Genomic DNA, 15171 nt, shown 5'->3' with positions numbered 1-15171 from the left:
TATCTGAAAACCCAACAGATTATCCCAACGTATTAATGCTGTTTCAACTACATGCAGCAATTCCCATAAACCCCCCTTGTCAGCAAAGGAAAGTTCTTACAGGAGTGATGTCAGAGATAGATGAGAGAGAGCGAGAGAGGGAGATTCAGCATGGAACACCTTCTTCCACGAAGTTGTTTCTTTGACCAGCAGCCTCAAAACCGACTACTTGCTCTGAACAGCCAAACCGCTAAAACCCAAACCAGACCAAATCAAGCCAGAGAAAAGCTGAGCTGGGAGAACTGGCCACTCTCCTTTCATTGTGCAAGTGTTTTTTTTTAACCTGAAGGCCTTTTGCCTAAGGCAGTAACTTTAGCTTTAATCAAATTGGCACTAAAACCCATGAAAACCAGACCTCCTGAAGTGTCTGCATTTTCAACCTCTCTGGAAAAAGAGCCAAGGACAACATAACCTTGTTAAAGGAGTGTCATCATCACACAAGACATTTAAGACAAAGGTTAAGGTTGAAAGTCCAGTTTACTTCTGAGGGAGTGCTGCTATGCCAGCAGTGGTTTATTTCAGATAACGTCTGTTATGGTGCTGAAGCAGCCCATCAAATTGTGACGATCTATTCAGGGACCAGTTTTCTGTCGACCAGACTTAAGATCCCTTGTACTTGCTAAGAAAATAAAGGCATAGGAGACTGGTGATTTTGAACAAACAGATTCAACTTTTCTCTAGACACCCAGAAAACGAAGACCATCTCAAAATACAATATATGTTGTAACCTTCACAATTACTTTGAGGTAAATTTGGGTTTACAAACAAAATGTGGTTCAACACCTCCAAAACATATCAAATAACAGAAATTGTAATTTTTCTTCACAAGTGACTTAGCCATTTTGACACTACATTCAGCTTAACTGTTGTGGGGGCCGTGCTCCAATCCAAATTTGGCTGCAAAGTGACTGTAGTACTTACTTGGAAATTGTGGCCCACTGTGTGAAGCAATCCCACATGTAAAGTTAGCATGTAAAGTTAAAGCAAAGGCCTTGGATGCAGTGTGCTAACATGGATAGGAAACTGGTTCACAGAGGGGAAACAGAGTGTAGGAATCAGTCTTTTTTCTAGCAGTAGGCAGTGACTAGTGGGGTACTGCAAGGATCAGTGCTTTGACCCCAGCTATTTGCAACATATACAAATGTGCTAAATGAGGGGACTAAATGTAATATTGTTAAGTTTGCAAATAACATAAAGCTGGGTGGGAGAGTAAATTGTGAGGAGGATGCAGTGACACTTCATTGTAATTTGGACACGCCGAGTGGGAAAATTCATGGCAGATTAAGTATAATGTGAATAAATAAAATCAACTTTGGTGGCAAATACATGGCAGATTATGAAAAAAAAGCAAAGAACTGCAGATGCTAGGAGTCAATCCAGGGTTGGAATATAAATGTTGAGAAATCTTACTGCAATTATACAAGGTGCAGGTGAGACCAGAGCTGGAGTACTGTGAACAATTTTGGTTGCCTTAATAACGTTCATGAGGATGATCCCCAGTATGAAGGGATTGTCTTATGAGCAAAGGCTAAACAGCTTGGAATTCTACTTAAGTTGAAAAGAATGAGAGCTTATCTCATTCATATAGGATTCTTAATGGACTTGGCAGGGTAATTGCTGAGTCGATGTTTCACCTCATGGGAGAATTGAGGACCAGAGGGCATTGTCTCAGAAGAAAAGGTTGCCACTGTAAGATTGAGAAGACGAAGAATTTCTTCTCTGAGAACTGAGTGTCTTTGGAACTCTGTGTTACAAAGAGCTGTGGGGGAAGAGTTGTTCTGTATGTTTAAGACTGAGGTAGATAGATTCTTAATCAAGAGTTACTGTAAAAGGGCAGGAAAGTGGATGTGAAGAATGTCTGATCAGCCATGATTCTATTGAATGCCAAAGCAGGCTTGAGGAACTAAACTACCTCCTCTGGTTCCTATTTCTCATGGTCTTACGCTCTTAATTAAAGGGTAATAGCTTCAACCCTCAGATTGAGTAATGATATCTCTTAACTATTTTGTCCAAACTTTTTTTTGACTTTTACCAATGGCGAAACTTCACAGTTAAGAGCATACAGTGTTGTTTTTCCAGAATTTGCTGTCAACCAAAGTTATTGGTTGCTGGAGGGAAAAAATATCTACTTTTGCCATTACAGAAACCTAAGTATCAAAATGATTGTTGTGTGATTAGCAATTTTTCTGTAAACTGATTTTATTGTAAATGAGACAGTTATAAGATGCCGACTCGCAAAGGCGGTACATAATTTACGGATAAAAAAGCAGTTCTGTGCTGAAAAATATTCCTCAATTACTACAGTGTGACCCTGCTCCAGTCGATGTTCAAATATGACATTACAGTGCAGTATTGAGGTGGTCCTGCTTCAGTGGTACCATCACTAAATACAGTATTTTATTATTTGTATTTATGAACATACTATAAAATGTGCATAACTCACTACAAACCAGCACCATTTAATTAATTAAATTATGGGGAAAAAAGATAGTTTAAGACAAATTTCATTTTCTGGTCACTCCATGGCTTTTGGTTTTATGAATTGGCTCCAGGGCATCTCCTCTAAAGCTGCCCTGAAGGAAGAAGTGGATCTACAAAAATGCTACTGTTGAAGCCTCCCACCACCACCTCAAGGATACCACGTTTCTACCACCGAAACTGTTAGTAAATTCACCTCATCACCGCTAGTACAAATGAAAAGATTCCACCAAATTGCCGATGTACAACGGTGAAATTGCTGAAATTCCAGCTGCCACTAAAGCCTGAAGGCTATCAAAACTCCTGTAGGTGAAGCACTGTCCTTACTCCTAGGTGTGTGATATCCAAGTCATGACGACACCATTGAAGAAACTGCGGAATCCACCATGGCCACAAGGAATGATCTGCTGTTTCATCCCCCTGTAAACTGACTCCTCCATCTCATCTGCAGAAAGAAGAAAAGATGAATTTGATACAAAAGATAAATTTAGAAATAAAAATTGAAAAGGAAGGATGTGGCCGGTCAGGTGAGAGGAAGTGAATGGGCCAGGAGCCAAACACTGCGTAATTTGCCACCTCCGCCATGCTGTAAAAGATCCTGTAAGAGACTTTTGAATAAGCGCAAGGAATTGTTCAGGTGCTGTATCCATGAATTCCTCTTTGCATTGGAGACTTGAACAAACTACATCATTCACCGCAAAGCAGTAGAGAATACTACCCGGAGTGCCTTTTCAGTGTCTTCCAAATCCGGCAGTGAACAAGGCAATTCAACAGCATCATTCAACAGTAAGCTTGCCCAGTGTTGAGGTGCTAATCACTTAAAACCAATCTGCTGGACAGGCTAGGCCATTCATATGCTGATTCTAGACTCCCAAAATAATTTCTATACTCAAATATCGGTCACAATGGGAGACACTCATAAGACAGCAGAAAAAAGTTTAGTTTTATTCTCTAAGAAGTTAAACACACCTCTAAACTCATACAAGACTCTGGCTTGTGACTGACCAAAGTAAAGAAAATTCTTCTGGAAAGGCACTGAACATACCAAGAATGTGCAGAGGTGAAGTTGAGACATTGGAGGAAGTACATGAACCTCCAGGCAACCAATTACACAATCTTTCATGCACCACCCACTTCAAATCACAGAGCCCATCAAACTGGAGTGGAACCAAGTCATCATCAGTCTTAAATCCTGACTGAAGTTTATCCCTCAATCATCATTGCAAAACAACAGGTCATTTGGTTATTCTCACATTATTATTTCTGGGAATTTGCAGTGTACATTTTGTTTGCTGGATTTCCTATATTAGAGTTGACTACACTTCAAGCAGTTGTTCATTCACTGAAAAATGCATTGTGACATCTGGTGGTTGTGGAAAGCAATTTATGAAAGCAGATCCTTTTTCTTTCCAGCAATTCCGAAAAACTGTAAATTCTGAGGTGCATTCTTCCATTCTCCACAGTAGCTATCTTGGTAGCCTCCCTAAATGAGATTATCATTTTGTATGAATAATTCTTTGGTGCTGACTTTAGGGATTGAGTTAAAGTTCATTAAACTGATCCAATTTGGATCTTTAGAACCAATGGAGAGAGAATATTTTTAATCTATAAATTCCTGAATTCATTGCAGGTTGTGTGAAAAGAATGGAATGGGATTAATCTTATAGCCATTACAGAAAAATGGTTGAGTTGAATGGAATTGAATTTGTTTTCACGTGTGCCAAGGCACAGTGAAAAGCTTTGTCTTGCAAGCAATGCAGGCAGATCACATAGTTAAGTAGCATATCTAAGTAAATAATAGATAAACAGCGGCAAAACAAAAACACAGATAAATGCTAAGTGTTTGAGAGTCCGTTCAGTATTCTAACAACAGTAGGGTAGAAACTATCTTGGAACTAGCTGGTGTGTGTGTTCAGGGTTCTGTGACTTCTCCCTGATGGTAGAGGTGGTAGAAAAGCATTGCCAGTGTGGGATGGATCTTTGAGAATGCTGGTGGCCTTTCCTTGACAGCGGGCCTGGTAGATGGATTCTATAGATGGGAGGTTGGCCTTTGTGATAGTCGGGCCTAGTTCACCACTCTCTGTAACCATCTCCGATCTTGAATGGTACAGTTGCCATACCAGGTAGTGGTACATCCAGACAGAATACTCTCGATGGCGCATCTATGAAAGTTGGCAAGGGATTTTGCCGTCGTGCCAAATTTCATCAGCTGCCTGAGGAAGAAGAGACATTGTTGGGCCCTTTGTAACCAGCACGTCCACAAGAAGAGTCCAAGAAAGTTTATTGTTGATAACCACTCCCTGGAACTTGACACTCTCCACTCATTCCACTTCTGTGCTGTTAATGTGTAGGGGAACATGACTAACATACCACCGAAAATCAATAATGAGTTCCTTGGTGTGGCCAGCATTGAGAGCTAGGTGGTTCTCCGTGCACCATTTTTCCAGGTCTTCCACCTCCCGTCTGTAGTCTGTTTCGTCACCATCTGAGATTCGATTGACTATGGTGGTGTCATCAGCGAACTTGTAAATGACATTAGTCTGATATTTGGCGATGCAGTCATGGGTATACAATGAGTACAGTAGGAGGCTGAGTACCACCCCTGGGGGGCTCCAGTGTTGTGTTAGTGAGGATGAAATATTGTTCCCAATCTTCACTGATTTTGGCCTGTGGGTGAGAAAGCTAAGGATCAAGTTGCAGAGAGTGGGGCTTAGTCTGAGATCACTAAGTTTAGTAATTAGTCTCAAGGGGATAATAGTGCTGAAGGCTGAACTGTAGTCAGTGAGTAGGATTCTTACGTAGCTGTTCTTGGAGTCAAGATGTTCTCGGGAGGAGTGAAGGACAAGTGATATTGCATCTGACATGGATCTGTTCCGCAAATAGGCAAATTAAAGTGGGTCAAGAGTAATGTGGAGGCTGGAATTGGAGGGGTAAATTCCCATTGTCGATAGAAGGGGCGGCATTTGATAGTGAGGAATTCAAGGTTTGGGGAGCAATGTCTGTGCACCACAAGGTTACCAGGAAATCAAAGCTGGTAGCTGAATATTCAGTGATATGTGACTTTTGAAAGGCTGAATAGGAAGAAAAGGGTGATGGAATAGCATTGTTAGGACAAGATGGAATAAATATGATAGCAAGAAATGATGTCAGATCAGATAATGTATAATCAATATTTGTGAATAACAAGGGAAAGAAATCTCCAATGTGAGACGTCTGTAGGCCCCTGATCTTTAACTACACGGTCAGGCTGAAAATAAATCAGGAACTAATGAGGACATGTAAAAAAGACAGTACATTAATCATGGGTGACTTTAATCTTTGTAGAGATTGGAATTGTCAGATTGGCTGAAGGAATCATGAGGAAGAATCCATAGTGTGTCGTTGGGATAGTTTCCTGGAACAATATTTTGTGGATTCAACCATGGATCTGGTGATGTGTAATGAAGCAGATTTAATAAATGATGCCAAACTGAAATATTCCTGAGGAAACTGTGACCATCGTATGATAGAATTTAGCTTTCAGTTTAAGACTAAGGAGCTTTGGTCTGAAGAAACTGAGCTAAGCTTAAATAGGATAATAACAAAGTAATGACGGAAGAGCTGGCTGGACTGGACTGGGGAGCAGAAAAGATGGTTGAGGAAAAATAGCAGACAGTTAAGAAAATAGTTCATTCCTCAGACAAATATATATCCCAGTGAGAAAGAAGCATTGTAGGAAGGAAATGATCCAATATGGTTCACCAGGGAGGTTAAAGTTAGTATCAAATCGAAATTGCCACATTGTATGTTTTCTAAGATTAGTGGTAAGCCAGAGGATTGGGCAAGTTTTAAAAGCAAAAAAAAAACAACCAAAAAGAAAAGCCACAGATGTCGTAAGTGCACTGATAACAATCTTTCCAGAATCCTTAGATTCCCTAGAAATCCAAGAGTAATGGAAAACTGCAAATGTAATACCTTTATGTAAAAAGAGAAAGAAATACAAAAACAGGCTAGCTGGCTTAATATCTGCATGAATGAAAATGTTAATAGTCCATAAGAGAGGATGTAATAGCACAGCATTTAGAAATACATAATATCATGAAGCAGAGTCAGCATGGCTTCACAAAGGGGAAATCATGTCTTACAAATTTATTAGAATTTGGATAAGTACATGAATAGGGAATGTTTGGAGGGATTTGGGCCAGAGCAGGCAGGTGGGACCAGTTCAGTTTGGGATTATATTTGCATGGACTGTGGACAGAATGGTTTGTTTCTGTGTTGTATGGCTTTATAACAGATAGGAGTGATAAAAGAGACATAGTGGATGGAATATATTTGGATTTTCAGAAGGCATTTGATAAGGTGCCACATGATATGATAAAAAGCCCATGTTGGGGTACCATGTTAGCATGGATGGAGGATTAGCTAGCTAATAGAATACAGAGAGTTGGGATAGGGGAGCTCTTTAACAAGGGCAACCTGTAATGAGTGGAGTACAACAGGGATCAGTGCTGGGGCTGAATATTATTTAAATGGAGAAGGACTGCAGATAGCTACACCACAGTTGAATTTTGAAGTATTTTTGCATTATCTCTAACAAATAAATTAAGCTGTTCATAAGAAAGGCCAATGGAATGTTGGTCTGTATTTCAAAGGAAATCGAGTACAAAAATCTATAAAACTAAAGCTGCTTTTTCCTATTACCCTCATAAATTCAAACCAGATAGAAAATGAGAGAGTGAAGATCTAAGATCTTGTTCTCAGATCAGGAAGAAAAGTACCGAAGGTGGATGTGAAATTTGGAAGCTGAGTAGGAGCAATTCAGCTCTAATGAAGAGTCATCTCAACTCAACGTAAGCTTGCTCGCTCTCCGTGGATGCTGCTTGACCCAATGTGATTCCCAGCATTTTTTGTTTTCTGTCAAAATTGGAACCTGAGATATTTCCAATATAACAAGGTAGGACACACTTTTTCAGAGTGTTAGAAAGTGAGAAACAACCCATGGAAATTATTGAAATTCATAAGAATGAGTCGAAATTGAATCTTGGAAGGAAAAGGCCACAGATCAAATTGTAGTTTTAGCTACAGCTAAGATGCCAGAGGTAAATACTGTTGTGAGTATAGAAGTACACAGTGTAGATGAAAGATGTGAAGGGCCTTTAACTAAAGGGGAAATAACCCCTTTAGGATTTTGATTTCCCTCCAAAGTGGTTCAATGAATGCCAACATGTTGGTACAAGGGAGAATGGAGAGTACAGCCCGTTTCATTCTTTCTTCAAAGTCCTATTGGAATGTGACTTGTCTGCACTCGTGGTCGTTGGGGTAGTTAAACTATGGATGAAGTTGATTTACTTTTGCAAAATAATTTTGGCAAGAGTGGAAGTAATAGCTTTATCTATAATTGTGAAAAGTTCAGTTGAAGTTGAAACGACAGACAGTTGAGGAGCAAGTTCTGGTTATTTTACTGTCATATGTAGTGGCCGAACAGAGTCAACTACGACAAGAACAGAAATTGCTGGAAAAACCCAGCAGGTGGAGCAGCATCTGTTGAGAGAAGTCAGAGTTGATGTTGCGGGTCATGTGACCCTTCAGAACTGATGGTAGCTCAGAAAAAATTGCTTTTTATGCAGAAGGTATGGTGGGAAATATTGAGAGTAGCACTTGCAAGGGCAAGTAAGAATATGGAAAACAGGTATTTTGCATGACCAGGACTTTGTAAAGATGTCGTGCAGTTTTGTAAAATATGTCATACTTGCTAGATGGTTGGAAAAAACTCGATGTGTAATTAAGCCGGCCCCTTTGATATTCATTCTGGTTTTTGAAAAAGCATTTAGTTGAGTGTTAGTAGATTGTTTGAGGACTGTTACCAAAAATAAAAGTATGACATGTCTATCCTCACAATTATGGATATGACAAACCAATTCTCAGGAGTTATTCCTTTAAGGGCAATTACAGCCAGGGTAGTAGTGGAAGAGTTAGCAGTTTATTTTTTTAACTCCTTTTCGACTATCAATTGAGATACATTTTGATCAGGGTTCTACCTTGATGTCTAAAGTTTTCCAGGAAATGAATAGCAGTTTGGATATGAAACAATTGAACTCAACTGTGTATCATCTGCAAACAGAGGGATATTTGAGGAGTTGAAGAGTGTGCTGTTGGAAGAACACAGCTGATCAGGCAGCATCCGAGGAGCAGGAGAATCGATGTTTCAGGCATAAGCCCTTGAGCAGAAATGAGGCTTGTGGCCCAAGGGGGCAGAGAGATAAATGGGAGGGGGTGGGGCTGGGTGGAAGGTAGCTGAGGGTGTGATAGGTAGATAAAGGTGGGGGTGAAAGTGATATGTTGGAGAGGAGGGTGAAGCAGATAGGGGAGAAGAAAGATGGACAGGTAGGACTGTTCAATAGGGTGTTGCCGAGTTGGAAGGTTGGGACTGGGAGACAGGTGTGGGTGAGGAAATGGGGAAATTAATGAAATCCACAATGATGCTGTGTGGTTGGAGGGTCCCAAGGCAGAAGATGAGGCATTCTTCCTCCAGATATCAGGTGGTTAAGGTTTGACGATGGCGGATGTCCAGGACCTGCATGTCCTTCGCAAAGTGTTGTTAAAATGTTCAGCCACAGGGCGGTAGGGCTGATCAGTGCGTGTGTCCCAGAGATGTTCTGTGAAATGATACGCAAGTTGGTGTCTTGTCTCCCCAATGTAGAGGAGACCACATTGGGTGCAACAGATGCAGTAGATGACGTGTGGAAGTACAGGTAAATTTCTATTGGATTATAAGGATTCTTTGTGGCCTTGGACGGAGGTGAGGGGAGAGGTGTGGGCACAAATTTTGCACTTCTTGCGATGGCTGGAGAGGATGGGTTGGTGGGGGGTGTGGACCTGATAACTGAGTCGCGGAGGGAATGGTCTCTCCGAAATGCAGTTAGGAATGGAGAGGGAAATATATCTGTGGTGGTGGGGTTTGTTTGTAAGTGGCAGAAATGACAGAGAATGATGCGGTGTATCTGGAGATTGGTGGGGTGGAAGGTGAGGTCCAGAAGGATGCTGTCCTTGTTGTGATTGGAGGAGTGGGGTTCAAGGGCAGAGGTGCAGGAAATGGATGAGATGCGCTGAAGGGCATTATCAACCACATGGGAAGGGAAAATCCAGTCTTTGAAGAAGGAGGCCATATGGTCCCTTGAACCTCATTCCTGCAATTGCAACAAGGACAGAAACCCCCGGTCCTAAAAAGGTATTATCACAGGGAAGTGGAAATAGAAGGACAAGTGTGTCAGGTGGTAAGAGTAATGGAAGTTGTTGGAAATAATGTGAGTAAAGTAGAGGGAGAGGTAGATGAATTTCAGAGGGAATCTCCTACAATTCAGGCACAGAAACACTGGGATAGTTAGACATAGTCTTTTTTATGTTTAAAGAGAGGAAAATGGGAGGATGTTATGAAACTATTGGGGAAGTCTGAAATAATCTGTCCATCTGACTAAAATAAATTAGTCAATAGAAGAGGTAGGAAAAATAAAACAACCTTATCAGTTGTGCCCAGAAAAGCAAACTAAAGTGAAATCTGAGATTCAGCGCATGCTAGAAGACCACTTGATTTAAACTAATCAAAGCAGCTGGAGTTTACCAATAGTAATCCAAACTGGATGGATCAACTAATCTTTGTGTAGATTGTACAAAGGTGAATGCATACATTACGCAAAAAATAAATTTTTGGATGCGCAGCGGATGAAAAAAAATCATTTTCATGTGAAATGTCCGTATGTTAAAATAAAAGCAAAATACTGTCGTTGCTGGAAATTTGAAACAAAAACAGAAAATGCTGGAGAAATCCAGCAAGTCTGGCAGCATCTGTGCAGAGAGAGAAACAGAATAAATGTTTTGAGTCCAAAGATGACTTGACAATTGAAACTGGAATACATGTTGAAAAGCTGAATAATCAGTGTGCAGAAACGTAGAAAATAGGAGCAGGAGTAGTCTATTTGGCCTTTCAAGCCTGCTTCGCCATCCACTTTTATAACTGATGATTATTCATCATTACACCTCCTTATTCTGTTCCCACTTTCTCCCCATACTATTTGATCGTTTTAGCCCTACGAACTTTGTCTCACTGCTTTTTGAAAACAATTGATGTTTTGGCTTTAACTCCTTTCTGTGACAGAGAATTTCACAGGCTCAACACTCTCCAGGTGAAGAAATTTCTCCTCATTGCAGTGTTCAATGACTATGCCATATGACTACTTCCTAGTCTTCAAGAACATCCTTCCTACATTTATCTTTTTAAAGTGGCCTTATAAAAGGCCAACTCTTGAATCCATTTCCTTATTTTAAGTGTATATCTTGACAATTAGTGTAAGCAAATGCAATAGTCATAATCCTATTTTCACCCGATATCCACTCCCATGTTCTCTAAACAATAAATGATATAATGATCAGGAGTGAGAACTCAAATTGAATTTTTTATTTGATACATGTATGCTAGACTTTGTCATCCATTATTATATTTTAGAGGAATTTGCATTTTAGGGATTAAACGTAAAGCAGTTGTTGTCTGCAAAGCTGAACAATATATCATGTTTTCATTTACAAATTAAGCCTTTGTGAAGACTTGCAGAAGGTTTTATATTTGTATGATGACAATATCATCTCTTATATTAGTACTGTAAATGGTCCAGTAAGATGTTAAGTTACCTTCAAAGCAATATTTGTTTAAAAGCAATGTTAAACTTTACTGTATTTAAATATACATGAAATATTTGGTTTTGTAGGTTCAAGAGTTAATGGCAGCTATGGAAAAAGTAAAACTAGAACTGGAGCTGATGAATGCCAAGCTATCCTCTACCCAGCAGTCCCTTGCAGAAAAGGAAGCCCACCTCAGTAACCTGCGTGCTGAGAGGAGGAAACACCTAGAGGAAGTGCTTGAAATGAAGTAAGGGCAATCTTTACAATTCAGTATTGTATTTATGAAATAGAATCTCTTCTCTCTCTCTCTTGCTCTCTTACTCGCACGCTCTGTCTCTCGTGCTCTCTCTCTCTCTCTCTCTCTCTCTCTCTCTCTCTCTCTCTCTCTCTCTCTCTCTCTCTCTCTCTCTCTCTCTCTCTCTCTCTCTCTCCCCCCCCCCCCCACCGCCCCACCCCCACTTGGTTGTTTGTGTTTGCTTTCCTATATCACTTTTCATTTCTTTTCCACTTCAAAGCAGTTGTAAGTAGCTGTAATACGGATTATGAGGTGTTAGTCTGCATTTCAACAATATTGCATGATAGGGCATAGATTCACACCCAAACTTCTTAAATTGGTAATTTTTGGCTGTGGCAACAGGTAAATGTTGAGAGGGAATTAATGTTTCCCTGGAAGGACTAGTTCATTGCATGACTTCTTTGTCGTACACATTCACAGAAGAGTAGCTCTCTTGATTAGGAATCAGCGCAGATAGATCTATACCAACAAAAGGTTTGGTGAGTTTTATCTGAGAAAGCGCCATGTTTGTACTGACATTCTATTTAATGGCTGCTTGAACAAACACCTTTAAGATCTGTGTTCTTCAATGCATGCTGGAATAGCAAGAGAATGATAAATGGAAGTAATATATTCTATTGTTTATAAAAGCAAGTTATCAGAGAGGTTTTGCATGCATGTTCTGCTTCTGTGACTCTACCTGCGAAGAAAATATTTTTCTCAGTAATTGGTATGTTCTTAATTTTGTGATTGATATGTTGTTTGTTGTGTGATTTCTCCAGACTTTGCTGACTCTACGTTCTATAAAACTGGTCAAGTACAGCAACCAATTTATAATATAGATTGTACATTTCTGTCACACTTGTGCTTTGCTATAGACTGAAGTTGAGAAGAAGTAGAAAGAATGATGGTAAATTATACTTGTTAACAGAATTGCTGATTTTTATGTTATTTAGAACTAACATATTCTAGAGCATGTGTATCAGAAAGAATTGTGTTTCCGTTTTGAAGAAGTTCAGTTTCATATTTTTAACCTTCATTTAATGAGACTCTGTTGATGATATAAGACTGTGGCAAGGGCATGGGCCAAAAAGGCAGGCACCTGAATCCACGTTCTCCAAACATAATGTACTTGATTTTCTGGAAAGAATTTAATTATTGAAGATGGGTTCCATCCTGAATCTTCTCACCTCGTTAAAAGGCCCCACACCTTGCTGTTATTAACAGGGCATGAAAGAACCCTACTGACAATCAACTAAATCATAGGGCCTCCGAATAGTACGACTGTATCTGCTGAGCATTTCTGCAGCTCAAATAATTTCATGAGAAGACATACTAATGGTGAAGTTTCTGTTTAAAAAAACGTTCTAGCGCTTAGTGCCAACTTTAACAAACTATCTGTGCCCATTACTTATTCAGAATAAAACTGTCAAATCCGATTAGATACCTAGACTGCATGTGAAAACCTGACATTCCAGTTGCTGTGCCCTTCTCTCTTCCAAACACCAGCACCTGGGAGACGAGAATAGTTTACAAATCTGCTGACCTGATATTAGTGAACAAGATCTGCTATTTCTTGCACAGATATGTTGCGTTCCCCAAACAATGACACATCAATGTACAAGGTATATCTGTATTATTGATCCAATAAGATCAATATAATTAACTTTGAAAGGACCATGTCAAGAAACAGTACAGAATTATACAAATTGAAAATATATTTCATTGGTGCCAATTATTTTCATTTGTAGTATAAGGCTGTGGTACTGTGCAGGCGTAATTGCACTGTTGTCATTGGAATCCATGAAAATCCAGAAAAATGCAAAAATAGGATTTATTGTTTGTAGAAGGATAGACCGCTGATAAAGGATGTTGTTATCTTTGCTCTAATTATACAGTAATGCTGTTGAAATCATGGGAGGGATACAAAGAGGTTTTGCAAATGTGATCGTATTTCATATAGTAAACTAAATTATTTAGTAATCTCCGCAGTAAATAATCATGATGTCAAATTTTGACAAAATTGTATTGTTTGACTCAGCCTTTATTGACTCTAAGCCAAAGGAAATAGTAATTGATCGATGACATGAACTGAACCATACTTTTCTGAAGCTAACACTAACTATAGCAGCCAATAATCTATCACCTAATGATTGAAATAACATCATTGCAAAATGTTAGCATCTGAATTTTGTTTTTTGGGAGGAGAAATTTAATGTTCAGCTTATTTAACAAAGTAGTGTTTTGGGTTACATTTTTTGATCTTACTTGTATTGGAGGCTTGTTCCAAGATTCTGCCAATTCTCCCACATACGAGGTGAAAAACAACACGTGTTTTAAATCTCTGTAGTTGTATTTTGCCTTGTGGGAGGAGCTATCTGGGAGTTTTCTTAAGAAACTGTCGAGAATCCAATTTCCCCAAGATTCAATATATTATTGACATCACACCGCTGATTTTTTTTTCATCAGTAACTGTAGCTCTGTCTTCTTTAAAATGTGGAGGTGCTGGTGTTGGACTGGGGTTGACAAAGTTAAAAATCACATAACACCAGGTTTAATATGGTTTAAAACTGAATCTTAGTTGCAGATACAAATTCGTGAACCTACCCCTATCCTCTGCACTCCAAGGCCTATAAAGCTGTTAAATTTGAGTCCATTTGAAAGGAAAGAGCAGAAGCTCATTAATGAAATGTTACAATCATAAATGCAGACACAATTTGAACTTCTTGCATTCTGTCTAGTTCTGAAAAGGCTGTGTTGCGTTTTCTAAATTTCTGTTCGTGAATCAATTCAAAAGTGATACACAGCAATCCCCTAACAGTCAAACCAGGAGTATTATTTAGTCACACATTGAATAATGTTACAGGGATGTTTTAATAACATCTTTGAACAGCTTGAGTAAAAGTATAGATGATGGTGACAAGATAATTGATCCCTACAAGAGCGAAGGGATCAGCTCCAGACCTGTCTGCAGTGTTATGAGTCATAAGCAGCTCCAGCTTGCTCTACTTGATATCTGTTACAGGCACAGCACTAACTGATGTGATCCTGAATCTCATGACTCCTATTTAATCAGAAAAATACTACTCTTGCTTTCCTCAGATTAGATTCAATTCTTTGTTTTACTGATTTCTTTAAACATGCTGCCATCTTGAGCTATCACTTGATTTTTGTATGCTTAACATGTTGTTAGAACAGTTAGAACTTAGAACTGAGAAAAATACAGCGCAGTATTTGGCCCTTTGGCTCTCGATGTTGCACTGATCCATGCCCACCTAACCTACACTAGCCCACTATCCTCCATATGCCTATCCAATGCCCGTTTAAATGCCCATAAAGAGGAAGAGTCCACCACTGCTACTGGCAGGGCATTCCATGAACTCACGACTCGCTGAGTAAAAAATCTACCCCTAGCATCTGTCCTATACCTACCACCCCTTAATTTAAAGCTATGCCCCCTCATAATAGCTGACTCCATACGTGGAAAAAGGTTCTCATGGTCAACCCTATCTAAACCCCCTAATCATCTTGTACACCTCTATCACGTCACCCCTAAACCTTCTTTTCTCCGATGAAAACAGCCCCAAGTGCCTCAGCCTTTCCTCCTACGATCTTCCTACTGTACCAGGCAACATCCTAGTAAACCTCCTCTGCACCCGTTCCAGTGCCTCCACATCCATCCTTTCGTATGGCGACCAAAACTGCGCACAGTACTCCAGATGCGG

The 15171-nt window shown here is 39.7% G+C and overlaps 1 protein-coding gene across 9 annotated transcripts in view; it reads left to right on the top strand.

Annotated features, from left to right (window-relative positions):
• The window catches only part of LOC148146771 (ELKS/Rab6-interacting/CAST family member 1-like), a 922009-nt gene that overhangs the window by 360167 nt on the left and 546671 nt on the right, over positions 1-15171 (top strand). For all 9 annotated transcript variants that reach the window (XM_087997334.1, XM_087997331.1, XM_087997333.1 and 6 more), the window contains one exon: positions 11259-11419. In XM_087997334.1, the coding sequence (XP_087853460.1) occupies positions 11259-11419 (161 nt within the window). The remainder of the gene's footprint in view (positions 1-11258; positions 11420-15171) is intronic.

This window comes from Chiloscyllium plagiosum, unplaced genomic scaffold (assembly GCF_037043375.1).
Source record: "Chiloscyllium plagiosum isolate Xiang-an unplaced genomic scaffold, Cpla_swu_hap1 HiC_scaffold_19, whole genome shotgun sequence".
Classification (NCBI taxonomy): Eukaryota; Metazoa; Chordata; class Chondrichthyes; order Orectolobiformes; family Hemiscylliidae; genus Chiloscyllium; species Chiloscyllium plagiosum.
This window is presented reverse-complemented; position numbering and strand designations above follow the sequence as displayed.